At 52.2% G+C, this 25,368-nt stretch overlaps 12 protein-coding genes across 12 annotated transcripts; 7 read left to right on the top strand and 5 right to left on the bottom strand.

Annotated features, from left to right (window-relative positions):
* Positions 1–140: 140 nt before the first annotated feature.
* BDZ99DRAFT_476416 (uncharacterized protein) lies at positions 141–1,577 on the top strand (the record flags this gene model as incomplete). The annotated part of the gene is made up of 3 exons (XM_033722054.1): positions 141–472; positions 537–1,356; positions 1,413–1,577. The coding sequence occupies 3 exons, from the start codon at positions 141–143 to the stop codon at positions 1,575–1,577; spliced, it is 1,317 nt and encodes a 438-aa protein (XP_033577195.1).
* Positions 1,578–2,764: 1,187 nt separating this feature from the next.
* Positions 2,765–4,176, top strand: BDZ99DRAFT_520310 (uncharacterized protein; the record flags this gene model as incomplete). Its single annotated transcript, XM_033725513.1, has 2 exons — positions 2,765–3,127; positions 3,181–4,176. The coding sequence occupies 2 exons, from the start codon at positions 2,765–2,767 to the stop codon at positions 4,174–4,176; spliced, it is 1,359 nt and encodes a 452-aa protein (XP_033577194.1).
* A 317-nt stretch (positions 4,177–4,493) lies between these two features.
* BDZ99DRAFT_520309 (uncharacterized protein) lies at positions 4,494–5,114 on the top strand (the record flags this gene model as incomplete). The annotated part of the gene is made up of 1 exon (XM_033725512.1): positions 4,494–5,114. One exon carries the CDS (start codon positions 4,494–4,496, stop codon positions 5,112–5,114), a length of 621 nt encoding a protein of 206 aa, XP_033577193.1.
* A 1,171-nt stretch (positions 5,115–6,285) lies between these two features.
* BDZ99DRAFT_307705 (uncharacterized protein) lies at positions 6,286–7,205 on the top strand. Its single transcript, XM_033714241.1, has 2 exons — positions 6,286–6,310; positions 6,373–7,205. The coding sequence occupies exon 2, from the start codon at positions 6,515–6,517 to the stop codon at positions 7,094–7,096; it is 582 nt and encodes a 193-aa protein (XP_033577192.1). The 5' UTR covers positions 6,286–6,310; positions 6,373–6,514; the 3' UTR covers positions 7,097–7,205.
* Positions 7,206–9,624: 2,419 nt separating this feature from the next.
* On the top strand, positions 9,625–11,434 carry BDZ99DRAFT_387554 (histidine permease; the record flags this gene model as incomplete). The annotated part of the gene is made up of 3 exons (XM_033715524.1): positions 9,625–9,764; positions 9,828–10,275; positions 10,376–11,434. The coding sequence occupies 3 exons, from the start codon at positions 9,625–9,627 to the stop codon at positions 11,432–11,434; spliced, it is 1,647 nt and encodes a 548-aa protein (XP_033577191.1).
* Positions 11,435–12,052: 618 nt separating this feature from the next.
* On the top strand, positions 12,053–13,589 carry BDZ99DRAFT_307685 (uncharacterized protein). Its single transcript, XM_033714240.1, has 2 exons — positions 12,053–12,411; positions 12,464–13,589. The coding sequence occupies exons 1-2, from the start codon at positions 12,321–12,323 to the stop codon at positions 13,210–13,212; spliced, it is 840 nt and encodes a 279-aa protein (XP_033577190.1). The 5' UTR covers positions 12,053–12,320; the 3' UTR covers positions 13,213–13,589.
* Positions 13,590–14,013: 424 nt separating this feature from the next.
* On the bottom strand, positions 14,014–14,491 carry BDZ99DRAFT_520304 (uncharacterized protein; the record flags this gene model as incomplete). Its single annotated transcript, XM_033725511.1, has 2 exons — positions 14,014–14,355; positions 14,417–14,491. The coding sequence occupies 2 exons, from the start codon at positions 14,489–14,491 to the stop codon at positions 14,014–14,016; spliced, it is 417 nt and encodes a 138-aa protein (XP_033577189.1).
* Positions 14,492–15,235: 744 nt separating this feature from the next.
* BDZ99DRAFT_570825 (uncharacterized protein) lies at positions 15,236–16,212 on the bottom strand (the record flags this gene model as incomplete). The annotated part of the gene is made up of 2 exons (XM_033728032.1): positions 15,774–16,212; positions 15,236–15,659 (listed from the first exon to the last, which is right to left on the bottom strand). The coding sequence occupies exons 1-2, from the start codon at positions 16,115–16,117 to the stop codon at positions 15,236–15,238; spliced, it is 768 nt and encodes a 255-aa protein (XP_033577188.1). The 5' UTR covers positions 16,118–16,212.
* An 867-nt stretch (positions 16,213–17,079) lies between these two features.
* On the bottom strand, positions 17,080–18,139 carry BDZ99DRAFT_416440 (uncharacterized protein). The gene is made up of 2 exons (XM_033716786.1): positions 18,068–18,139; positions 17,080–18,011 (listed from the first exon to the last, which is right to left on the bottom strand). Exon 2 carries the CDS (start codon positions 17,926–17,928, stop codon positions 17,317–17,319), a length of 612 nt encoding a protein of 203 aa, XP_033577187.1. The 5' UTR covers positions 17,929–18,011; positions 18,068–18,139; the 3' UTR covers positions 17,080–17,316.
* A 284-nt stretch (positions 18,140–18,423) lies between these two features.
* On the top strand, positions 18,424–19,585 carry BDZ99DRAFT_462819 (acyl-CoA N-acyltransferase). Its single transcript, XM_033719937.1, has 2 exons — positions 18,424–19,132; positions 19,206–19,585. The coding sequence occupies exons 1-2, from the start codon at positions 18,712–18,714 to the stop codon at positions 19,472–19,474; spliced, it is 690 nt and encodes a 229-aa protein (XP_033577186.1). The 5' UTR covers positions 18,424–18,711; the 3' UTR covers positions 19,475–19,585.
* BDZ99DRAFT_508728 (cell division control protein Cdc6) lies at positions 19,558–21,815 on the bottom strand. Its single transcript, XM_033724348.1, has 2 exons — positions 21,739–21,815; positions 19,558–21,684 (listed from the first exon to the last, which is right to left on the bottom strand). The coding sequence occupies exons 1-2, from the start codon at positions 21,788–21,790 to the stop codon at positions 19,766–19,768; spliced, it is 1,971 nt and encodes a 656-aa protein (XP_033577185.1). The 5' UTR covers positions 21,791–21,815; the 3' UTR covers positions 19,558–19,765.
* A 196-nt stretch (positions 21,816–22,011) lies between these two features.
* On the bottom strand, positions 22,012–25,291 carry BDZ99DRAFT_508727 (uncharacterized protein). The gene is made up of 3 exons (XM_033724347.1): positions 24,829–25,291; positions 23,251–24,765; positions 22,012–23,203 (listed from the first exon to the last, which is right to left on the bottom strand). The coding sequence occupies exons 1-3, from the start codon at positions 25,085–25,087 to the stop codon at positions 22,422–22,424; spliced, it is 2,556 nt and encodes an 851-aa protein (XP_033577184.1). The 5' UTR covers positions 25,088–25,291; the 3' UTR covers positions 22,012–22,421.
* Between the last annotated feature and the right edge of the window lie 77 nt (positions 25,292–25,368).

The following is a 25,368-nucleotide window of genomic DNA, read 5'->3' as shown; positions in this document are numbered from 1 at the left end:
ACAGGCCACACAACGCGGTTCACTTCACTCTGGCGATCTTTCGCGAACCCTGCCCGCACATCACCAACTACCAACCAAGGTATTGGGCACTCCACTACCGCAGCCTCAGCGTCTTCGCGCGCAACAGTAGAGACACAGCCATGGCGAATGCAGCAACCCCTCCGCTCTCTGTCCAAACCCCAAAACCCGCAAAACGGTCGTTCTTCAAGAGGCCAGCCTGGGCAACGGCGGAGGAGACCAAGTCGGAGACGCCACAGACGGGATCGGAATCGTTCAGGCACTCGAGCAGAGTATTTGCGGAGATAGTTGAGGAGCAAAAGAAGAAAGACGAAGAGAAGGCTAGACAGAAAGAGAAGGAAGAAAGACGCAAGAAGCGAAAGAGCGAGGAGAGCGAGAGGCATGCAAAACGGCGGAGGGCCAGTGGAGAGGGAGAGGGAAGTGAAAGCCCTGCTCATAGGAGTCCTAGGGAAGGGTGCGTAACGTCGTCTTGTCCTGTGCCTGCGGATTTGGTGTAGCTGATAAGTCGAATCGTGAAGCTCAAGCAGGACTCCTCAACTCACCAGTCCCCGCAGAGCCACTCGCTCGAATATAGATTCCACCTCGCTCTCCGCCCGCTATGAGGAAGCACTCAGACCCTCGGTACCGCGCGATGACATTTTCGCCAGCCACATAATCGATCTTGGCGACGACACAGACGACTCCGACGATTCCTCGAGACAGCCAGTCTTGCACAGACAACCCACGCCGATAATACTTGAAGATGACGACGATATGGAGCCAATCCTTGAACCCGAACCGATAGCCCTTCAAATGCGAGAGCGTGATCCACAAGCGGAGTCCTCTCGCAATCCACCCCCCATCGTTAGCTCTGCGCCAATACCGAATCCCGTAGTCAAACTCTTCATATCGTCCCCAATAGAAGGCACCACACCCTTGATAGCTACCCGAAAGCTATTGCAACCGCTTGGAGATGTTCGCACGGCCTGGTGTGCCAAGCAAATTTTTCCTCCAGGCATCACACCTAGCATGATTTTCCTCACCTACCGGAAGCGCCGCCTTTTCGATGTTGCTACGTGTAAGAGTAGCATTGGGCTAGAAGTTGATGCTCACGGGAACCTAAAGCCGAAGCATGATCACGATGACTTTGATGATGAGATGGAAGACAGGGTGCACTTGGTAGCAGTCACCGAGGAGATTCTTGTGGAAATGAAGAGACGGGCAGAGCTAGGAATACATGAGTCCGAGCCGGCAGAAGAAGTGGTAGAGGAAGAGGAAGAAGTTGTCAAAGAGCAGCCCAAGTGTAGGCTGATTCTAAAGGCTAAGGGAATTGAGGATTTCAAACTGGCTGTGAAACCCGTACGTTCCTCTGCTACAGAACCTCACGAGACTTACTGACGATCATCTGCATGCAGGAAACCACATTCAAGGACATCGCAAATGCATTTCGCCGCCACAATAAGATGCCCGATACTAGGCAAATCACTCTCTTCTTCGATGGCGATCACTTAGAACCACAGGATATGATCAAGGGCTCTGATATCGAGGATATGGATGCCATTGAGGTACACATTAAGTGATCCTCACTCGCTCCTCGTCTCACAACCTTCATGTACGATTTCACGATAATAGGGCTGCACTTTTTGCATACAACTCGACTTTCCGGAGGATATTCAGGAGTTGCTGAACACTTTCGGTTCTGGCCTTTTTCCTGGTAAATCACAAGCGCGGCATTGGCATTATCAATGGCTGGATATCTTTGGTAGCATGGATTAACTCCTGCAGAGGTGCTAATAGCGAGGACTCTCGGTCGAAGTTTATTTGATAGCGTCTTCATCAAGCATGGAATCAAATATATGGTAACTGCGACCTCAATCCGTCTATTTGAATCAAGGGATGTTGATCGAGAAGTACCACTTCGAGATTGACTTATCTCCAGTAGGTTAATCTAGGACCCACGCCAATCATACGCCGAATTAGAGTACATGTCGCACTGACTGACTTCCGTTTATGCTTCTCTCGGCATTAACATTCTTGTTGTTCTCATGGCCTCTTCGGCAAAACCATGCCAAAATCGAATCTACATTACACGAACCGGCCACGCGGGGCATGGAAAAGGTGGCACAACTAATTCTAGAACAAGCCGCGGTGGGTGTACACCTGTCTACCACTGCTTGGGTTGCTTCAATATATTTTCAGAAATTTAAAGAAGATAGATGCTCTTTGCCTTGGGCTATGTGGAAACTTGTTGAAGCACTTCCTGCAGTGGTATACACGGGCAGAGTACTTGATGAGTGCGCTACTTTTTTCGTGCCTCTCGTGCCGGCTCCCCATACTCATCTTCACATCAACTTCAACCCTAAATCCATAGCCCGTCTCAGCATACCATGCTATGTACATCTCGAAATAGCCTAATCTCAGGTTCACGTCAAAAACGTGCCAAAAGTCAATGCAAACCGCGAGGAGCTGGCGTCTGTTTACACAGGAATCCCTCACGCGTCAATCACGTGAGAGCGTGCCATTCTGGTGAAAACGCCATGATGTCACTGTCACACCTCATCGACGATCCCCCTGAAGGAATCTTCCAGATAGGTAAACAACACGTCACTCCATAACGTCACCGCGGTCTATGGAGTATTAAAGGGCGTTCCCTTCGTCACATTCGCGCATCTTTCTCAACTCAATGATGTCCGTTAACATGTGTACCGACCATCATTATCAATCTACTTCAAATAAGACGCACCCTACAGGGATTGCACCTCCTATAATGGCTCAAGAGAATAGTGTACCCATTACTCCGTCAATCTCCGGTGACCCAGCAATCGTCTCCGGAACCGTGGCTTCTGGTCTTGCGAAGCTTGGTTCTGAGGAAGGACGCCGAGAGCCGCTCGCGGATGTCTCAGCAAACACCCAGAACGCCGCTGCTGGGGCAAAGCGATCTCATGATGACGCCTTGGAGAAGCCATCTGCAAGCGTAGATGAGATCATGGCTTCAGCTAAAAATGCGCTTCTCAATATTGATAAACATGCCACACTGGCGCGAGACGTGGAGCTGCAGACTGCTGTGCGCACAGGATCTGTCGGGGGTGTATTGAGAGATGAAGCTTTTAGGGCTGCGAGAGAAGACGAGGTATGTCGACTTTCGCTCAGCGAAAGCCATTGACTTCCACTAACAACTCCCAGCGACATATCAACCGCCAAACCCTCGATGCTCTCCAGAAGGCTGCAGACCTCTCTAACGAACAGCTCGCCAGTCTCGAGCACGATATCGTCATATCACAGATGACTCGTCCGTCCATGGCGTCTCCTCCCCACGACACCCCGTTTTCCGAGGTGAAAACCGTCGAAGACGTCGACAACAAGCACGTCCGCCAGACTGTCCGCGAGTGGATCACGTCCAACATCCCGCATAACAAACAGTCTGGGGTTCGTACCGCGATCTTCGATATTCTATGGGCGCTTGTGCCGGCTAACACACGCTCTCAAATGAAGCATACGGAGGAAGCCTATGAATTAGGGTTGAAAAAACCTCCCGGAGGTGACGTCGCCCTATCAGATCACGAGGGCGAAGTCAACAACGACATCCTACGTGAACCCCATTCCGGGAGTCCAGAGGCTGCTCGCACTGGAGAAGGCCATGCCTCCAAGAAACGAAAGATATCCGATGCATCCAGTCCTCCTCCGAAGAAGAAAGAAGATGATCTTCCGGACCTCGCTCTGGTCAAACTAGACCGCAACTCCGATGGAAGAGTCCCCGTCTACGAAACCTGTGACATGGTCCGTCGCAAGATCGATGCCTACCTCCGCCAAACGGGTCTCTCCAACGCTGCCTTTTGCCGCGCCGTCACTGATGCAACCCACATTTCCTTCAGTGGTACGCAGCTGTCGTCGTTCCGCAGCAAGAAGGGTTATGACAGAGGCAACACGTCTACAGCATTCTATGCTTGCTACATCTACTTTGAGAAACTCCGCATCAAAGAGGGCAAGCCAAAGAGCAAAGACAGACTCAAGATGGAAGAGTTGTGGGCGAAAGAGGGTGGTTTCAACATCGAGACGGCGGGGCATAACAAGGCTATGTCTATGAGGATGGGCGAGAGATTCACTGTGAATAAGTACGGCCAAGTGAAGATGTATCATCTAGATGGAAGAGTTGACGACTTCAGTGAAGATGTTATGTAAGGTGGAAGAGCTCGCCCCCCTCTGATGATTCGAGGACCTTGTATTACGAATGTAACGATGGTCGGTGTTTCTTTGATCAAATGACTTTAATAGCTATCAACTATCATGCTTTAGACATGCACTCATCCATGTCAATATCAACATCAGAAAGTGAAAAAAGAAAGCACCGACGAAAAAGGAAGAAGAGCAACCATGATCGACGCAGGCCTATCCTTCTTGGCAAGAGCGTGGCTGAAGTGACAATAGTCAGGAGCTCCAGTCTCATGCCACCTAAACAGCCCTCAACCCTCCCAATTGCCCTCCAACCCACCAGAAAAATGTCAGAAGACTACCTCAACACCCCCGTCTCCCTCGACGACTTCCGCAAGCTAATCGGCCTCCCCACCGAGCCCGTCCCCGCCCCCGCCCACCGCCTCCCACGCTGGTGGCCCAGCATCGCGCGCGTAGCGCAAGACCCTGAAAACAACATCGGCATCTACGAAAACATCATCTACGAAGAACACCGCAGCAGCCGCAAAGCGCACGCCTACGACCTCCTCGTCTACGGCGGCATCATCGGCCAGCTCATCATCTCGGCGCTGCTCATCCTCCTCGCCGCGACCCCTTCAGACCACCACGTGTCGCTTGCCGTTCTGGGCGCGTTCAATGGCGTCGCCACGGGGATACTGGCGTTGGTGAGGGGACAGGGTTTGCCGACGAGGCTGCTAGAGTACTCCGATGGGCTGAGGAGGGTGAGGGAGCGGATTGAGTGGGTGGAGAGGGAGTTGGAGACGGGGAAGAGGGAGGTGAGGTATTCAGAGGTAGTGGCGTTGAAGGAGTTGTATGAGAGGATTCGGGAGGATGAACAGAAGAATCGGCCGGGGAGTTGGACACCGAGCGGTGGGTCTGTTGGGTCGTCAAGTGCGGGCGCTGTGGCGAGCAGGAGTAGCCTCGTTTGACGATGGCATCTTTTGGCGGAGTGGCTGATGCGAGATGTTGTGCATGATTGCCTGGATACGGAAGCACGGTGTTTTTGAGGGCCTTTTTCGCTTTATACCATTTCGTTGTGCGTTGTTCCGATTTTGTAAAGTTGAGTATTGATGATAGTTCCATGTTGTCTCATAATCATTCATCACATTGTCAAACCTCTTCTTCCCGAAGAGCCAAATGTTCATCATCAATTGCTTAAACGAAGCCGAGCCTTTTGAGGGCTTCGTTGTCGTTGTTATTTCGTGCAGGTTTCATGATCATGAGGGTCAAGTATCTGATGACCAGCTGTCTTCAAGAGTAGTCAGGAGGGCCTCAGTGAATGGTTATCAGTCACCATCTTGTGATTAACGTCGATCAACGTGATATACAACGCATCAACTCTTCAACTCAACGTAAGGGACTGCGTAGTCAGTATGCCGGTAGATAGAGAAGGCTTTTCATAGGCAACAGAAGGATGAACAGAAGAATTTATCGCTTCAAGAATGTCTGCTGCCTCCCGTGAAGTTAAACGAGGTGAATCCATAGCTCAAGTCACTTCCTAGGAATCAGCCTTGCACACTGCCATGAGCGTCATTAAATCAATTGGTATGACAGAATTGGTACCTGAGAAGTACTTAGATCCAGCACCGTGACTCTTGAACTATGGGCAATGCTCGCGCATGCGCCATACTAGTGACTCGTGCTCGATCTATGGCATGTGGCTCAACCCACCAGTTTCGATTACAAGGTGGTGAAAAAGGGCGCATGCGGGACAGAAGACATCCAAAGCTGCCTTCTTTCAACCTGGCCTTACTAGAAATCGTTTACGGCGCTAGACGACAGGACCTAATTTCAGGCAACTAGCTTTCTCCCTGTCTGTGTGATGGTCGGCAGGAGAGCTCGATGAGCGGTCAGTCTGCTGCGCCATGAAGGCAAGCCACCGCGTGAAGCGCCTGGTGAGGCAGCGCCTGCTGCAAGAAAGGCACAGCTTCATAGGCGATGGCCGTGAATGTTCTGCTATAAAGACTGCTATCCTCGCGAGGGCAGTGACTATCGCCTTTGCCTAGCTCGATTGACTCTCGTACATTTCACACACTGGTGTTAGCTGTCAGCTTTCTTTCACCACCGCGCCCCACGCGATCAACGCCGCAGGGACCTGCAGCTGCCCCACCATCGACGGCTCCAGGTACATAAATACTCGCGCGAGCCTCGATCTTTGCCTTTGTTCTAATCTTCATAACAATCCAGACCCACAAACACACAAGTACCAGCAAACGTGGCTCCTCCAGTGAGAAACGATCCATCAAGCGCCCACGTCCGCAATCTCCAGATCTTTCGTCACCTCTCTACTGCTTCCACTACCTCTACTATCGAATCTGCAAACACCACCATGTCCGCGACAGACAGCAGAAACATCCAAAACCTTCCTCCGCCATGGCTGCGGGAGAAGGTGGAGATCACGCTTCCCCAGGCGCCCTCCAACAGCAAACCCCACGCCGACTTCCAGACTATCATCGCACAAAACACCCTATCGGTGAAGGAGCAGCCATCCGTATTCCTCGCCGGCAGCATCGAGATGGGCAAGGCGATCCAGTGGCAGAACAACATGACCGACCACCTGAAGCATGCAGCCGTGACGGTGCTCAACCCGCGGTGCGGCAACTGGGACCCAAACACCGTCTCAGACATCAGCGACCCTACGTTCCGCGGGCAAGTGGAGTGGGAGCTGGAGGCGATGAACAAGGCGACCGTGATTGCGATGTACCTGGACGAGAACACAGTCAGTCCTATCAGCCTGCTGGAGCTTGGGCTGTTTGCGACCAGCGGCAAGTTAGTCGTGTGCTGCCCGAAGGCTTTCTGGCGCAAGGGGAATGTGCAAGTGATGGCAAAGGCATATGGATTCTCGTTGCTGGAGACATATGAGGAGTTTCTGCCCGTGGTCAAGGAGAGGCTGGGAATCAAGACCGAATAGGCGGATAGACTCGAGGCTGAATGGGCGGATAGACTCGAGGCTGAAGGTTATGACCTTCAGAAGGTTTGCAAGTGGCATGGTGCATTGGACAGGAGTTGGTGGCTTTCTGAGCGATATTTGCAGTATGAAACGATGATGGGTGGTCTGAAGTGCTTCGATTTTGCAATGGTCATTAGGTGGGTATACTTGCTTTGCATCTATCTTCTCATGAATGGCTCATGAATGGCTCACGAATTCATGACTATTATCTCTATCTTGGCTCTCTCAACATCATGCTGTCTACGCGGGACCTTCCCACTCTTGGTACTCTATATCTCATTGGTACCAACATTTCCTATCTGTTCTTAATTCACTGCCTCTCGATCCCCAGGCAGCTTCTGCAATACCTTTTCAATCTTCACAAGCCTATCGCCTCTAGGAAGTAGACTCAGCATGTTCAATTGAGTTCTAAAGCACCCCGCTTCATCCTAAAAAATCTGCCTCGGCTTAGCTCACTTCCAAGTATATTGAGGGCACCGGGTGCCTCAGGCAGCAAATCTGACGAGATGTGGCGCAGCACTGTCCATTTCCTTTCTAGAGCCGCACCATTTCTTCAGGCCTCCCGCGCTCATAACTCAGCCGCTTTTCAGGCATGTGTTAGGTTCACTATGGTTGCTGCTGAATCTCCTGAAATGAAAAGGTGCTGGGAAACAGTGTCGTTCTTTGCGTCCACGTGACCTCTGAAGATATCTTGCTAAGGTTCCAGACCGAACAGTCATTCGAAGCTTTAGGCTTTCTAGCCACTTAGATTCCGACCAAACGATCTAGGTGCATGGAGGTTAATATAGTTCTGTTGAAGGCTCAAACCAAGGCAGCGGAATGTTTTCACCCTTTCAGCCTTTTGTAGCACTCTCAAACCCGAGATCTGAGCACATCGTCGCTAGCACTCACCAGTACCCATGCACCAACGGAACCCTGGCATCCATTGAGGTATTTATCGTTCCACAGACGGGGCCCTCAGGTACATGGCACCTGGCCAACCCCACGCTCCCACTTTGGTGGCCATGAGCCTCGCACGATGGAGCCCACCATCCTCGAGTCAAACCGGACTGCGAGATACAGTAGCACGCTCAAAGGCGCGCAGCACGCTGTAGCCGATGGTCACCCCTGCATCATATCCCGGAACAAGTGGCATTTTGTAAAGGTCGAAGAAGGACTCAACAAACACGCGACATGTCTTGTGCATAGGCATAGGGTCCACCAGGTCGTGAGACCAACCCTCTCCCCATTCCCCAGGCCCGTCCCCTGCAGTCATGCTCATGTTTTGTGGCTCGAGCGGATGCACCCCCATGTCTTCTCCCGAGCTTCTAGAAACATGCTCGTCATTGGCATTAGTCCGGGCGCGCGATTAGCATTGTGGGTTCTTCCGCAGTTCTTATTTTCTCCACGCACTGCTGCTGAAACTCTGTTCTATTGTCTGCACTTTGATGCGGTGCGACAGTTCGAAACCGTGCATCGCTTTTGGGTTCAGGTGCGTGTTTTGCTAAATGGCGCAAACCAAGAGATGAGCACGTTTCGAGATGCGGCTGCGGTGTTGCGGGCGATGGCTCGGCACCAATTCATCGCCTGCATGCACTCGGAAAGCACTTTGAGCGGCGTGAGATACCTACAGCGCTCAGGTCAGACCATGATAGATGTGTCCAGTCAAGAGGCTCTGATAATAGGAATTGATGCCTCTATACGCTCGTAAAATACAGTAACTAATGCCACTAAGAAGCTTAGTGCTGATAAGGACGCCCTCGTCATCGGGATTGCCGAGCGGAGAGATCGCCATCAACCTTGCACACCACCTGCAACAACCACCACCGCCCAAGCCATCAGCCCAGCAGCCGTTGACGTGGGACAAGGACTCCAGCGCATTATGGCACCACCACGCGGTCGATATCCAGTCTTCGGTGCAATGGAGTCCAGTCTGCGGAGCGGACATGTCCATATCGCCATGCTGACATTCAAAGATGGGGAGAAGGCTGCGCGCAATGCGCATATGCAGCCTCGATCCTTCAGCATGCCTCAGTCCCCTCATCCCACTCCGTGGCGGATTCGACCAGGCCGCGAGCGCCTTAGCTCTTACCCCAGCCAAGCGGGCCGTATCAATATGCATGCTTCTCCTCCAAGAGTGCAGGGCTGGTCGGACGCCGTTTGCACATCATTGTCCATCTGGGCATTCGATCCTGGCTTTATCGCCCGCTAACCCAGCTCCCCAGCAAAATGTATCTGTGCCCTTATCTCAACTGTATGCCTTTGCGTGGGCCTGGTTGCATCCGCCCGGTGGTCAGAGTCCATCATGGGCTGCCTCATCCTGATGCTAGCCGTGAATCTTTCACCCTTCACGAGCGGTTGGGCACGTGCTACGGTACACTACATAAGCTACCGCGTCCACCCAGCTTCTGGCCCTGTCAAGTCGATGGTGATCTTTCCTGACCACCTCAATTCTATCCTTCTTTCTCAATCTACTGCCCACCATGGGGAAGCCTGAACTCGTTGACGAGATGCCCCAGAAGAGTCCCGACTTTGATGTTGGGACCTCTGATCCTACTCGGAGGAAGAGCTCGGTCGTCAACCCCGAGATTCTTGCTGGCGAGATCTTTGACGAGAGATTCGAGAGCACCCAGCGTGGATTGAAGTCCAGGTAGGCTGAGGAAGACACTCTATCCCCTTCCAATTGCAATCGACTGCTGACAATCCCTCTTAGACATGCCCAGATGATCGCCCTTGGCGGCACAATTGGGACTGGTCTATTCGTTGGATCAGGTCAAACTCTCAACCGAGGTGGTCCAGCCTTCATTCTTGGTTCTTATCTCCTGATGAGCTTCCTCGTATTCTGTGTGGTGACTGCCATCACCGAAGTCGCTGCCTACCTGCCTACTCCTGGGTCCTCAATGAACCTCTTCGGATACCGCTATGTCTCTCGCTCCTTGGGTTTTGCTATGGGCTGGCTGTACTTTTACTCCCTCGGCATTTTGGTACCGTACGAAATCACCGCCGCCGGACTGGTCATCGATTATTGGCATGCCGATGTAAACATCGCAGTTTGGATCACCATCATGATAGTCGTTATTGTCGGCTTGAATGCCCTGCCCGTTAGCTTTTACGGAGAAACCGAGTTTTGGTTTGCCTCCACGAAGGTCGTTATGATGATGGTCAGTTTACAGCCAAACCCGTCATGTCAACAAAGGAGACTTTCCTCCATCTGACTTCCCATTACACTCGAACGAAGGTTTCTAACTTGGTGTATTCTAGGGGCTAATTCTGTTGTCATTCATCCTTTTCTGGGGAGGTGGTCCAAACCACGATCGACTCGGCTTTAGGTACTGGAAACATCCTGGTGCAGCGAACACTTATTTAGCGGGAGGGGACAAAGGTCGGTTCCTCGCCCTGCTATCGACACTTGTTCTGTCTGCATTTCCTTTCACCTTTGCTCCGGAATTACTCGTGGTAACTGGAGGCGAGATGAAATCGCCGAGACGTAATCTGCCCATTGCAGCCCGTCGATACTTCTATCGTCTCATCTTCTTCTACATCGGGTGCGTTCTTTCGATTTCCGTGATCTGTCCCAGCGACGACCCAGCTCTCACCAACGGTGGTGCCGGGGCCGGATCCTCCGCCTTTGTCGTAGGCATCAAGAATGCCGGTATTCCCATCCTGGACAGTATAATCAATGGCGGCATTATCCTATCCGCTTGGTCGTCTGGAAATTCGTTCCTCTACCTCTCGTCTCGGTCCCTGTACTCTCTTGCCCTTTCCGGCAATGCGCCATCCTTCTTTAAAGCATGTACCAAGAAGGGAGTCCCTTATCGCGCCGTAGCTGCGTCCTCTCTCTTCTGCGCCCTAGCCTACCTCAATGTAGCCTCCTCTGGGTCGGTGGTCTTCAACTGGTTCGTCAACTTAACAAATACATCCGGATTCATTTCGTGGATCTGCTGTGGCATTGTTTATCTCCGCTTCCGCAAGGCATGCAAAGCGCAGAACATAACGGACCTGCCCTACCATTCCTTCCTGCAGCCGTGGGGCTCCTGGTGCGCGATCGTGGGCTTCGTCTTCCTCACTCTCATCAACGGTTTCAATGTTTTCTGGCCTCAAAACTGGAACGCGAGCAGCTTCTTGACTGCTTACATCGGTATTCCAATTTTCCTGTGTATCTATTTTGGTCATAGGATCTATGCGCGAAACGATCCATGGGCGCATCATCCAGAGGAGGTCGACTTACAAACGGGCATGGAGCAGGCTCTTGCAGAGGAAGAGCCAGAGAGGGAGCTCACCGGAGGGATCGTGAACAAGATCAAGATTCTCTGGCAGTAAGAGAGATTCTGACACGGGTCTGGGAGAGACTAACGGTGGCGGCCTTACACACGCACACATCTGACGTTCTGGAAATCATTTACGCAATTTAGACGACAATCTACCTGTCAACAGCTCGACCATGCGCCAAGAGTGAATTATACGGAGGCTCGATACAGATTGGGCTCATCTCAGCTTCTTCGGCAACTCTAAGACGACCTTTCAGGAATCCAAACGCGACTCCAATACGATCCAAACGCGACTCCAACGTGATCCAACTGCGACTCCAATATGATCCAAACGCGACTCCGATGCAATCTAAGTGCGCCTTCTGTGCCGCCTTCGTCGCACGTATCACTTCGGTATACATGGGCAGGTATCAACCAAGGAGACACATCATAACGACAGGCTCTCTCACCAATGAGATCTTACTCGGAACGGCCAGCCCCGTCCCGAGTCCCGCACCCGCTGGCCCTGTCCCTGCTTCCATTGAAAAGAGTTCGTCACACGAGGGATTGTGGGGGGGGGTAGTCTATGCGTAATTCGGGAGAAGCTCCGTTCAACGTGAGTCGAGCAACCAAGCAAACAAACTTCGCGCGTCCGGTACGTACACCATAGTATTTTGTTTTTTGGCTAGAAAATCAGGTTCATCCATGTCCATCCATGACTCCGAAACTTGAGCTTGCAGCTTAATTGGCCAGATACATGTTGAGTGTAACCTCAACTTGCCGCTCACGGGAACTCGCGTTTTCGCAGTACTATGTAAGGACTGGTCGGTTCCCCTCCGCGTTCTCTCAGGCTCTCTCTCTGTTTCACCCTGTTGGCCGTCTCTCAGACATTCGAGGTCAGTTTGAGACAACTTATTGGTGATCTATACACGTCTTTCGCCCGACTATATAACGAAAAAATGTCTCACGTAGGTTACGTCGTGACCTTCCCAGACTGGGATGCTTATTGGATGAGCGCGGCTCAGGTACCAAAACAACTTGATGAATCCAGTAAGCATATCTGATGTATCCTTTCGGGCATCAGGGTTAACACCTCCACCAGGTCAACGCCAAACATTCCCCATCTACCCAGCTTTTGTGGCAAAAGAATTGCCATCGATCAAGGATATCATATACAACCAGAGCAACGCAACCCCACATTCACACCCGCTCCTTTCGAGCCCCTTGCCCATTGCGGTGACACCGTCACTTCCATTGCCACACCTGCTCGAGCACATGCACGCGCGTGAACCGCCGCTACAGCCATGGCATGTGACCTCCGACCCCAGCCGCCCGATCCAGAGCCGTCAGAGCCGTCAGAGCCCTTTCATGGAAAGCATACCAGAGGAGCCCATGAACCTACTTTGGGACCAACTTACCCAGCCAAGAAAGGTCCGCCGCACGCAGTATATTCAATGCATTTGGAAAGCTCTGGGCGGCAAAAAGCTCACCGACGTCCTACCCCTCTCAATGTGGCCCACGACCTTCAGATCAGCAAATCGCACGCCGGTATATTATGACTCGCAGCAACCCGACGACAACGTCCGAAACTGGAACGATCTCCTGCTCTGGTTGCTCGCCATGTTGTTTGATGATAACGCGGGAAGAGACCTGAAGGCTATCGTTGATACTTTACAAGAAGAGATGGTTACGCGGCTGTGTTCCCAGGCTAAAGAGGAAGGGCATTGTGGACTTCAGCCTCAGGATGTCGAACGCGTTATTCGTCGCTTTCGGCAGCCGCTTGTGCAGCCTAGATCCAACACCGATGAGGCTATGGTTCGACGGTTCCAGTCGGGGGCAATGTTTGCATAGACGAACGGAAACGGGGCGAGGCGCCTTATGTGTCGGCCGGCGACTTCTGACTTGCACGAAGGAAATCGACCTGCGACTTTTCAACTTAACCCTCCTTCGCCATGTTTTCACTCTTCGTCCAATCATTCGTCAGATTTCTTCCCTACAGGATTGTTACAGGTAATGGCCATGACAGTCTTATTAATGTATAACCGTGCGCTCCTTTTAAACTCGAGCCTTAGCAACGTATATATTATACTGTTCGGAAGATACCGCTACAACCCTCATTCGTTTATTCATCTTTCTCCTACGGTCCCATGGAACCAGGTGTTGACGGGATACCCTTCGGTAAATTATCGATGGATAGAGTGCGATATTTATAGCTATTCACTCACGAACATTTCTCGATTCGTCACACGCAAAAGCACAAAATTGACATAATTAATAAGTCAAAGCTTTGTTGCACGAGGTGACACACTTATACAACCTCAGAGGGTATTAAATATGACGCGAATCACTACTACGTTCGACTAAGCTGCCTAGTACTCTCCTTCAAGAGTTTTCCTGTAGTGTAACTCCCGCGTTCCAGAACACCTCGCAAACACCACGTTTATCCGGTCTAATAGGCTTTCGTCGGTCTCAATTTTCTAGCCTCGCCGGTCTTTCTGTTCAATCTGTATCTTTTTCATTTTCCAAAATGTACAGAATTGCAGCCCAAACGCCATGTTTATCATACTACGCGACTCTTTCATTATCCATTACAAAGCCTCCGCTCCTCTAACAACTCTCGTTGGTATTCAAGTTTAGACGCTCGCTAGCCATCTAAAGCAGCGCAACCCGCTCCCCCTCCAGCATTTCCTCCTCCTCCGTTTCCAGAACCCGGAGGGACGTGCCAACTGGATCAAATGGACGTTCTGGGTTATGGAAGCACACCCAGTCATCAGTAAACAGCTCACCGCACCTACAACTCATCAACGTCGTAGGGAACTTCGCCTTCAAGAATGGCCTCGCGATTACCCAGTTGTAGACCTTTATTACACCCGCGACCCCCGCCTCCTTAAAACGCGAACGTCGGATTAGGGGCCTATCCTCCTTCACATCCGTGCCGGAAGGGGTAGTCGTAGTGGTATTGCTCTGCCCCCGGAGGAGGCGTTGGTGGAAGGGCTGTGTCATAATTGACATAATGTTCATCGTCAGACGCATCATAGTCGAGGTCATATCTTACCTCTGGTGTAGATGATGGAATCTCCACTTCCTTGAACTCGGATGCGGATGAATGCTGTCCTTGGGCTTTGTCCATGGCGTTGTACAAGAGACCGAAGAGAGTTGGGTTATGTATGTCTTGCGGGTATTGAGTGGGCTTCAAGTCGTATCAAGCCAAGTATGATGCGAACAAATTGGTGGGGTACGGGAGTTGGTTTGGAGGGAGAGGGGAAGAGAAAAACGGTCCCGAGCTTGAGGAGATTTAAGTATAAGAAAACGCGAGGAATAGAACATCCCGATTCACTGGTTCTTGTGAATGTAGCACACAGTGAATGAATTAAACATAAAGTGAAAGTGGTGTCTATGCAGTCAACATAGGGTATATATAATATAATTAATGCAGAGAGGGAATATGGGTACACAATGGTGAGAATGCCGGTTGAGGGGGCTGGGAGGTGGCGCTCATCGCCGTGAAGCGCGTGGAAAAAAATTGATATGATGGCGCGCATGTTGAGATACGAAAGTCCAGAGGAACATGGGCATTGGAGGGAGTTGCGGAAGGAGCAAGTCTATATCTGAGCCCAAAACAAAGGAACGTAATTGGTAACGCCTGCGTCGCTTACTAAAGAATATCTAGAACAACTGAAAGACCCGAGCCATATGCCGACTCACAACGATGTAAAGAAATATTTTTGTCAGCTACTCCCAACTAACTCCTTGCGCTCCCAAACGCCGTGAACATTGACCCGGTAGGCCTACCGATTCCCAGTCTAACAGCGTTGCTAGAATCAAATAGCTCTTTCAGAGAGGGCACTCCAAACCTTGAACGCCTATTCAGCCCTTAATACAAAGCAACCCGCTCCCCTTCCGGCATTTCATTCTCCAACCTCTCCAACACCCGCATCGATGTCGCAATCGGATCGAAGCGGCCTTCCCCAACAATCCGGAAGTAAGTCCAATCGTTCGCGAATGTTCCGCCGCAGGCGCAGCCCATCAGGCCTGGACCAATTTCATAGCCTTTATTAGGCTTCTCGAATACCCCATTGAGCACTTTCACAATTCCTTTCTTCACAACGTTCCTCGCCCACTGGCGAAGTCCTGGCGTCTCATCCGGCACACTAGCACCCCACAGGAACCCGCAGTCGGGGCAAACGGCCAAGTACCCTAATTCCATCGCAGATCTACCGCCTCCTTTATCTGTCCATCTACTGAAGTCTAAAGATCTTAACTTCTTAGCCTCAGGCCAGGAGATGAGCTGCAGGGTGCTATCGAACATGCATTAGCCACACGCAGTATGACTACAGCGTATGCAGTTCGCCAAAGAATAGAGGCCCCGGCCGAAGATCTCTCGCATGTTGTTTGCCACAGCGAAGTGGCACTTGTGGCAGTACCACACGCCTTGATGCACGTGCTCGTCTGCAGGGCAGTCATATGAGGGAGGCTTGATCTCCAATGGCGAGTATTTGGGAAGAGGCGTATTTTCGCGGCGGGGTTGCTCTATCATAGCCCAAAACTCGTCAAGAGATGGGAACTGCTCTTCGTCTTGCTCTGGTTCCGGTGTAGGCGTCAGGGGCGGGACTTGGTTGTCGAAGGCGTGGTACCCGTCACTGAACGGATTGAGTTCTAGGGGATTCTCAATCTCCGGGGAAGAAGGAGGGAGTGGTGGAGTCTGACTTGATATAGGCGTGTAAGGAGGCATGGAGCTTCCTCGGGCGTTGTCCATTGTGATATGGGCCAAGCTTGAGGGGAACAGAATTGAGTTGTGTGGGGTTCAAGTCGTTAAATCCGACCAGGCCTTGATTGAAAGAAGTGGTGCTGTGCGGGTTGGGGTTTTGGAAATGAGGAGAAAGGAGATTATCCCCTGCTTGGGAAGATCTATATGCGAGGAAGGAAAGTGAAAGAGCCTCCTTGATTTTCACTGAGCCTGTATTGCGTCTACAGTGAATGATGAAAAGGGGTATAGGCGAAAATGAAACGATTCATGCATGAACATCATTCAGGTTGGCTGCCAGTAGCAACATTATAGCGATCCCAACTAAGGGTTACGTAGTCAATAGGGCTCCCTATTGTATGAGGCTGCGGTCGTCATTCTTCAATCTCGATACACCACAAGAGTCCTCTATTACCTATGACGAGAACGAATGAACATGATGTGTGTGTATGTCAGAGAGAAAGTGTGCATGTGAGAGAGAGTGTGTGTGTATGTAAGAGAGAAAGTATGTATGTGAGAGACAAAGTGTATATATATATAAGAGAGAGTATGTGTATATAAGAGAGAGAGAGAGAGAGTGTGTGTGTAACTACTAGCGTGGAGTTAGATAGGTTGACATAGGATTAAGATACCAATAGGTATAGTTAGTAAGCTGGTACATGATAAAGTGCGTAACTGCGAAGGGAATCTATCTTTTAGAGAGAATACAAAACAATTATACCTATCTGAAGCCAAAACGAAGATAGAGGACCAGCCTTGTATTTAACAAGGTGTCTAAGGGAGTCTTCAAGACGAAGCTACGTGGAAGCATACCGTCATTCGCTAATTTCAGGTTCCAGGGTACCTCCCAGAGTTCCTAACAGTTCCCAATTTGGTAATCGCTCACGCGGGGTTTTAATTTTCCAGTAGATGGAGCCTTCAAACGCCGCTCTGGCCTGTCCAGGCATCTCACGAGTGCTTTTCGTCATCGAGTCGCCGTTCTCCTAGCTTCTTTTAGGCCTTGTAGATAGGCTCAAGGTGACAGGGCCTATTGGCTATCTAAACCCACAGCAGATATTCTCATAGCGTTATTCCTCTTTAAACCTCCCATGGAACCGCGTTGCATCTAGGTTGAAAGAACTGATTAACCAAGTATTGCTATACCAAGAAATTTCGGTGGGTACAAAATGCGACATAAACCTTACCATTCACTAGAGAATTCACCCAAAATATTACCACCCCTCGTCATGACCACCTCCGAGCCTACTTTCCTGCTTCGCAACCCTCCACTGACCCTTCTGCTGCGCCCTCGCACCACTCGCCCGCTTCTTATCGACATCGCGGTGCACAATCTGAACGCGCCAATCACCGGGCCACTCGAGGCGTGCGAGCTCCTCAACAAAAGCGACGCTGCGGTGGTGGCCGAGCGCGCAGTTGCAGCCTACACGCAGGACTGGACTCTCGAGCTCTTCGTCTGACGACCCTGCGATGGTCAAGTCGCCGTCGTGGCCATTTGCCTCGTGACCCGCTCTCGGCTCGCCTGAAATGGCTTCACTCTTCCCCTGCATCGCAACTTCGATCTCACCCTTCACCTCCTCTAGCTTCCGAGTGAACCGTGCGTCTGCGAGAAGATGCGCACGCATTCGTTTTGAGCGGCCGTCATGGGTGTCGCGCGCGCTCTTGGGTGGATTGGGGATGGTGCGGAGGTCGAATTTGAGGTCTGGGGGTGGGTTGAGGGGCGGCGTGCGACCGTGCGAGTAGATGATGAGAAGGGGAGGGCCGGCTGTACGCTTGATGTTGCTGGCCAGAGCCGAGTTCGGCGGTAGAGTCGACGTAGTGGCCATATTGAGATGGATGGATGTTGGTTAGTGTTGGTGGGAGGTGAGATTATGAGTGCGTCTGCTAAGGTTGCGATGGAATTGGCTGCCTATTATATTCTTATGAGCTTTGCAGTCTCCCGTCTATGGTTTATCGAAGACTGGCTTTTGTCAGGGAGCTTTGTTGAAGGCCCCGTGTCGTAGGCACGTAGTCTTTGTGTGCTTCAAGGCATGTAATGTGCGTCTTTGTTCCTCACTGCGAAGTTGTGGTTCGGTACCTAGCCCTAGATCGTGAGTGATGACAAAGCCTATCCAAAGAGGCAGGTTAACGTCGACACTCCCAGATCCACCACTCACAACAAGCAAAACGCAGAAGCCTGATCGCTTAAGGTCAGCCCTCCATAGCTAGAACTAATTGGCTATGGCGTAACGCACAATATGGATGTCGGAGCCTGACCCCGTGACTTACGGACGGGAAGGGCGCTACCCATTCCGACTCCGATGTAATCACAGCCCTTTTCTCTTTAAATATTCAGGCATCACTTGGGGACGCGTAGGCTTTCTTTTCGCTTCTTTTCCTATTCAGTCTCTTTTCACGATCGTCGAGCAGAAATCGAAGCATTGCCTGACCGTCATACGAAAGCAGTGACGAAAGCATCCGCGAACTTCATCCATCTCCTTCCTATTCTTCTTCTGATTCACCCATTACTGTTTCCCATTCAACTATAAAAATCCCCCCACAAATCCCCAAGAAAGTCTTTCCCACTCAACCCATCCAACCCATATCGCTAAGAAAAACCACCTCAAAACATGGCCCCCTTCACCCACCGCCCCACCACCCTCGCCGACATCCCCGAGCAACTCACCATGGGCGAGCGCGCCTTCGTCAACGACCGCATGGCGCGCATTGCCTTCCCCCCCTCGCGGCGCGACCCCGCCCGTCCCAACGAAGAGCGCGAATACCGCGAAGCCCGCTACATCAAGCGCCTCGCCAACCCCGCGGGCCGCTGGTGGACGTGCGTCGACGAGGGCGCGGGCGGGCGGATCGCGGGAAGCTCCGGGTGGACGCGGCTAACCAAAGAAACGGAGGCGGAGGAGGCGGAGAAGAAGAAAAAGGAGGAAGAGGAGGAGAAGCTGCCAGCGTGCGCGGATGCAGTGGTGTTGAAGCGAATTATGGAGGCGATGGAGGCGATGAAGAAGAAGTGGACGGGCGAGATGGAGGCGGTGTGGTGTGAGTGTTCTTTTGCAAATTTGGTTCCTTTGCGTTGATTTGGAAGGGTGTGGGTAGAGCTAATTGTAGGCAGATCTTGGGCATTTAGCTACGGATCCGGATTATCAGCGGCAGGGGATCGGGAAGGGGCTCCTCAAGTGGGGATGCGATGAGGCGGATAAGGAAGGCATCTATGCCTATCTTGAGAGCACGCCTGCTGGGCGGAAGCTCTATGAGAGTATGGGGTTCGAGCACGTGGATCAGATTGAGCTCTCGGATGTGGTGGAGGGTGGGGAGCCCTCTGCTTATTGGATCATGTTGAGGAAACCCAAGGGGAAGGTAGAGGGAAACGCAGAGAGCTAAAGACATATAGTAGTCAGCGCGGGTTAATATGCGTTTTGGAGGCGGAGATGATATCACTGTGCATAGCAGATCAACGATAGTATACGATAATGGATTCTCATTAAACTAGAGTAGTCTACTGGTTGTTACAGTGACTCTATCCCACTGCCTCATGCTATGTCTAATGGCACCAGGCCTCAACATCTAAAACGCCACGCTATGCAACAGTGAAAGCATCCAACTCCGAAGTGCCCAAGAACAAACGCTATGCCAAACGATTTACATAAACAATGCAATAAGACAAACGAACCGCTAAAGAGACTCCTCCCCATCGAGAATGCCTCTCAGGATACGGCTGCCTGGGCCGACGAGTGCAGCCTCCAGCTCTTTGTTAGCGACGGTACTCGCAACCCTCCTCTCTTCTACAACGGTGGTACCGAAACCCCCCTTTGGCCTTCCCCTCTTACTTGGAGTACCAGCACTAACGACCAACGACCCTGTCTTCCCCTCAACGGACGAGATCAGCGAAAGTGTCTCCAAGTTGCCGACAATGTCACGGAACTCGGTATTTGTGAGAGGATGAAGAATGTCCTCTCGCTTACACAAGCTGGTATAGGCCTCGAAGATTGCTTTGATGGTTGGAGCCGTGCTGTGAGTCTTCGAAGGGGTTGCAAGAACGCTCTCTGAGAACGCGTTTCGCTTCTTCTTCTCAAGCGCCGCTAGTGCGCAAAGGACGGCTTTTTGTTGGAGGTTGAGGTTCTGGAGCCTCTGGGTGGCGCCGTTGCTGAACACAGCAGAAGTGATACGCGTCATGTGGTTGATGGTGGCTTGAGGAGCATTTTCGATCGTGATTTGAGACAATGAGATTGCAACGCTATCCAGACGAGATGTCTTGAGGGTGAACGTAGCGGCCGGAGGAGAGGAGAGGTTGATGTTCTCGACAAGTGGTGTCTTGGAAGGAGATGGCGTGGGGGAAGGGGTGATTTCGATGGCTAACTTGGTGTGTTGGTCCCGAGTATCTGCCTCGACGAGATCAATAGCTCGTTTGCAGATGTCGAAAGCCTTGCGTAAATCGCCTGATTGCGTCGCGACCTTGTTGGAGAGGTATCGAATTGCCATAGGATGGATGAAAGGCACAAAATCCGTAGAGTTAGCGGTAGAATCAGTGGGTATGGCTGATCTGAGCTTCGATATAATTACAGACGCAATCTGAGCAGCTGTATACGGCAAAAATGGCAGAAGTTGAGGCTTGAGACCACGGGCTTTGAGGCGAGGGAGGAAGCGATCTGTGAAGTCCAGAGCATTGGCAATCCCCACGAGAACGAGGCTGGAAGAGCGTTGGAGAGACCATTCAAATAGACGATAAAGAAGCTCAAGGTCCAGATCCAAAAGGTGGTCAACCTCGTCAAGCGTAACAACGTATGAGCGATCACGCTTCGTGAAGATCTCATGGAGCGCGTCCACTTCATTGCCCTCGGTGGTAGTACTAATGTCGGCGAACTGCTCAAGCAAGGTTCGGTAGAGATCGCTGGCATTCTTCACGCTCATGCAGTTGATGTATGCAGTTTTCGCAGAGCTCTCAGACTGCAATCCGCGGCACACATCGCCCACGAACGCGCTTTTTCCAGTTCCTGGGGGCCCGGAAACGTAGATGCAGCCAGACTTGTGGCCCTTGGTTCGCGTAGACACGAATTTCTCCAGCTCCTTGCGCTCGGTCTCCCGGCCGAAGAGTGCTGGGGGTGCGGATCCTCGAGCGAAAAGCTGGCGAGCAACATTGTAGACCGTAGGGACACTATGACGAGGAGTGATCGGCGTCCGGGGAGTGCGAGGAGTCAATGGCTTTCCACCAACGAGGACCCGATGTCGAGGGGTGACGGGAACCTTCTTCGAGAGCGCGTCGCGATGCCGAGGAGTCTGAGGTGTGGCTTGAACGGATTTTGAATCTTGTCGAACAACGGGCTTAGAAGCCTTGAAGTGTGCGTTGATTTTGGCAGGAGACAGAGCGACCCGGCTTTCTGGGGCTCCATGCTTCGCGGGCGTGGATCCGGCCTTTCGGACGCGCTTTCCAGACGGCAGGACATCCTCCGCCAGCTCGTCCAATTCCATAGCATCGCCATGGCGGACAACCCTCTTGTTCCTCGGCGTGATGAAAGGGTTTTCGTTCTCGCCATCGTCCAAGATCACGAACTGAGCCTGGCGTTTGGCCCGCGTTGTGACTCTGGAAGCAGCATCTACAAGCGCCGAGTCAATGTGTTGACAAGAGAGAAGGGGCGGATCGTGCCTACCTGGCGAGTCTGTGGAGCTCCGAGTTCTCTTTCCGAGCACGGTGGAAGGCATCGTGGATGAGAGGAGCAATTGCGATGGGGAAGGGGTGGGTGGTGGTGGAGTGGGAAGGAGCTACGCGGGTCGAGGTTTGAAGATGGAAAGGAAGGCGCGTCGACGGGACGCTAAAATGCGCCTGCCCCATAAAAGTGGGCCCACGCGTAAAGTGGTACGTCTTGGCATCACGTCCAGCCCCGTCATTCACCCTCTCTTCCATCTCACCACCATTCACCAATCAATGAATTCTGACATCTCATCTGCAATTTTGGCCTTCCTACATTCCTTCCTAGCTCGCTAGCGACGTTATTGATGACAGGAATCTGGGAGAATTTCTCATCTGCGTTACATACTCTGGCATGCAATCCACGACATTTACATATATATCATCTCAGACCTTGGGAGAGGGGTGTTGCATAGGTCATGAATACGCTTAAGTAATCGTGGTTTAGTCCGGAGAACTATCGTGTTACTACGGTACTGCCAAATGCCGTGTGCTCATGAGACAATTTCAAGCTAACGCAAAGCAACGCAAACACCTCAATTCCTGACTGCTCAACCATTGCAGCTCTTAGGCCCAAAGAAACAAAAGGTATCATACCGTGCGTCTCAGCACAACAAAGGAGACGAAGCGCAATTCTCCAATCTCTCACAAGATTTCCTGAAACTTGCTATCCCGATTCGGGCTCCCCCCTTTCCTGGCCGCAGCGCCTGCTTCACTCTCGAAAGTCGGCGGCGGGACAAGACCGGCGTCGAATGTGTCGCGCGCCTCCTCAAACTCCTCCTCTCGACTCACGCCACTCACGCCACTGATCCCGCTGGTGTTGCGTGCTGGCCTCTGGCGACCTCTAGTGTTGGCTTCCTCGTCATCGTCAGACAGCGAGGATATGCTCGGGGATCGGGCGCGGGTAGGCGTGGCGGCTCCCTCGTGATGGGTGGTCGAAGCTGGAGTCTCCTGCTCTTTAGCCCTTGCCCCTGTTAGGGCAGAGCCGCCTGAAAACGAAAGTTTTCCAGGCTCGTGTTTAGAGCGGCGGCTCTTGAACTTGCTGAAGATGCCCTTGAGGCCCTTAGAATCCGATTTAGTTGGAGATGTAGGGGACGTGGGTGACGTAGGTGACGTAGGTGATGTAGGGGATGTAGGGGATGTTGGGGATGTTGGCTCCTCCGACGCAACTGGTTTAGGCTGAGCAGAGTCTAATGTCTCTGGAACGGTGGGGGGAGCCACTACCGGTGTTGGGGGCTCGTAGAGGTCGTCATCGTTCTCCTCGGTCCCAACGACTGTAGCTGAGGCGGCAGTGGTGGGAGGTTCGAGCTCGGTGGTCTTCGGAGCGTCCTTAGATTTGCGTTTCTCCTCCTTTTGAATCCGCTTCTCTTCGGCGCGTTTGGCCTTTTCGGCTTCCTTTTCAGAGCGTGCCGCGGCTTTCTCTTCGCCTGTAATCGTTAGTCGGGACTTCTACCAGTAACACGCAACGACTTACCTTTGACGCGTTTCTCTTCAGCCTTCAACGCTGCAGCTCTTTCCTTCTCAGTGCGAGTCTCGCGCTTCTTCTCTTCGTTGTCGAGCCTGATCTCTTCATCCCTCGCCCTCTGCTTCTCGGTAGCATCGTTGATCTCGTCCAAGGTAGGCTGTATCCTCGCGGCAGCAACAGCATCAATATCTGATTGGTCCATGAACTTTCCACCGCCTACATGCACCTTGCCGTGATTCACCATGCGGGCCTCGCTGTCAGCTGCTGCTTTTGCACGCGCTTTGTTTTCCCATTCCTCCATCATGGCCGGTGACATCTTCCCCGTCTCGTTGAAGACTTTGTCGTCCATACCAAGCATCTGAGCCTTGACCTTTCTTTCTGCAGCCGCCATCAGATTCTGTCGATCCTGAGTACGTTTCTTCGCGTCAACTTGAGCAAGCGTGTTGCTGAACTGGGAAGTCTGGGCGCGGATTCGACGAGCCCGGAATTCATCGTCCGAGTCAGCCTCCTCTGGATCGCTAGCAGCCCGCCTCCTCCCACGGACGGAGAGTCTCGAGCGTTGCTTATTTTCGTAACCGTAGTAGTTGCGATACGCAGCCTCGTTGTCAACTGGGATCCTGGCGAGGCGTTCTGCAGCAAGTCTTTGTGCAGCTTCTTGCACGTGGATGAACTGCATCGCTTGTTCTTTGACGTCCCCATCCGTCGTGGCGGGGGTTTGGCCGTGTGCAAAAGCAGCTGCTGATTGTCCTTGCGAAGCAGCTCTACTGGCTCTGGCTTCATCGATGTGCGTTTGTTGGATATTGTACATCTGCTTCGCCATTGAAATCGCCGAAGCGCGGAGCGCGTTCTGGTGATTTATCTCGTCGGTTTCTATCTTGACAGGAGGATGCTCGGTATACATTGCCCTCGGAATTGACTTATTGTGCTGTATTCGAGCCGCTTCCATGGCCGGGGATGCCATTTTGTCTCCTTGGGGAGCAGCCTTTGTCGGAGGTCGATTTGCGAAGGTAGCAGCACTAAGCGCATTCCTCGCAGAATTGGCAGAATCTGGGTATGAAGGGAGGGGAGCAGGCGTAGAGCCAGCTCGCTTTCTACGAGCCGATTCTGATGTCGCTCCATTGGCAGCCATCAGAGCTCTCTTGCTTCCATCCTTGGTGTATCCACGATCAAGCTCTGGGCTCAGTCCCTTGGTTCGCATTGCAATGTTGGCAGCAGAATTGCCGTCGGCGCTTGCCTCTGGCATCCAAAGATCGACCTTCCCGCCTCTGTTCGCTGCTAGCAACGCTGCCTTCGATCCAGCTGCGCTTGCTTCGGGCTGCCATAGAGGTGCCATCTTGTAGTCTTTTGCGAGGAACGCGGCCTTGCCTGCAGCGTCGGAGCTGTCCGGCTTCCACCACTCTGGCGATTTCGTGTTCGCGTTCGCAAGGGTGGCAGCAGCGCCTGCGGAGGCTAGTGTATCTATTCCGACGATGGGGAAGCTGGGCAGGTCTTGCGGTCGAGCGTGCTTGAGGCTGGTGGCAGCACCTGCGACACTACAAGTCAGTCGTCTGTTATTTTATACACAGAGCCTAGAGCGGCGATACGTACTTGCAGAAGAGAGCTTGCCGTTAGAATCCAAGGGAGAGCCCTTGGTGAAGTCTCGTTGATTAGATCCGCGCCCGGGGTTGGTCACGTAGAGGGCAGCGTTGGAAGCCTGGTTCTGCAAGGCTGTGCCCTTTGTGGTGTGAGCCGAGGGATCCGGGCATTTCATGTCTGGTCCTGCGCCATTCGCTTGAGAGTGTGAATGGTGACCCCCTGGCAGGGGCGCTTTGGATGCATCATTGGATGTCTGTGTTTGTGTCGCCATGGTGCGCTCGTAGGTCGGACGACTCGAGATAGGTGTCAGACTTCGGAGGCGGTCGACGTGGTTATGGAGGAGTGAGGAGATGAAGTGTAGGGAATTGAGGACCGACTCTGCGCAGTTCAATCCGGGCGAACATGGTGGTGTAGTTATGGGATAGTTTGGGGTGGCCTAGACTATTGACAATGACGTAGTCCTAGCTTGAAGCGCTGTGGCGCTTCGATGGATGGCGGCTGGGATGATCGCATAGCAAGAATTAGTCCATCACCGGCTGCCCTTTTGGCTCT

The sequence above is a fragment of the Mytilinidion resinicola genome (assembly GCF_010093595.1).
Source record: "Mytilinidion resinicola strain CBS 304.34 unplaced genomic scaffold BDZ99scaffold_9, whole genome shotgun sequence".
Lineage (NCBI taxonomy): Eukaryota > Fungi > Ascomycota > Dothideomycetes > Mytilinidiales > Mytilinidiaceae > Mytilinidion > Mytilinidion resinicola.
The sequence above is the reverse complement of the archived record's forward strand: the minus strand, read 5'-3'. Positions and strand labels throughout refer to the sequence as shown.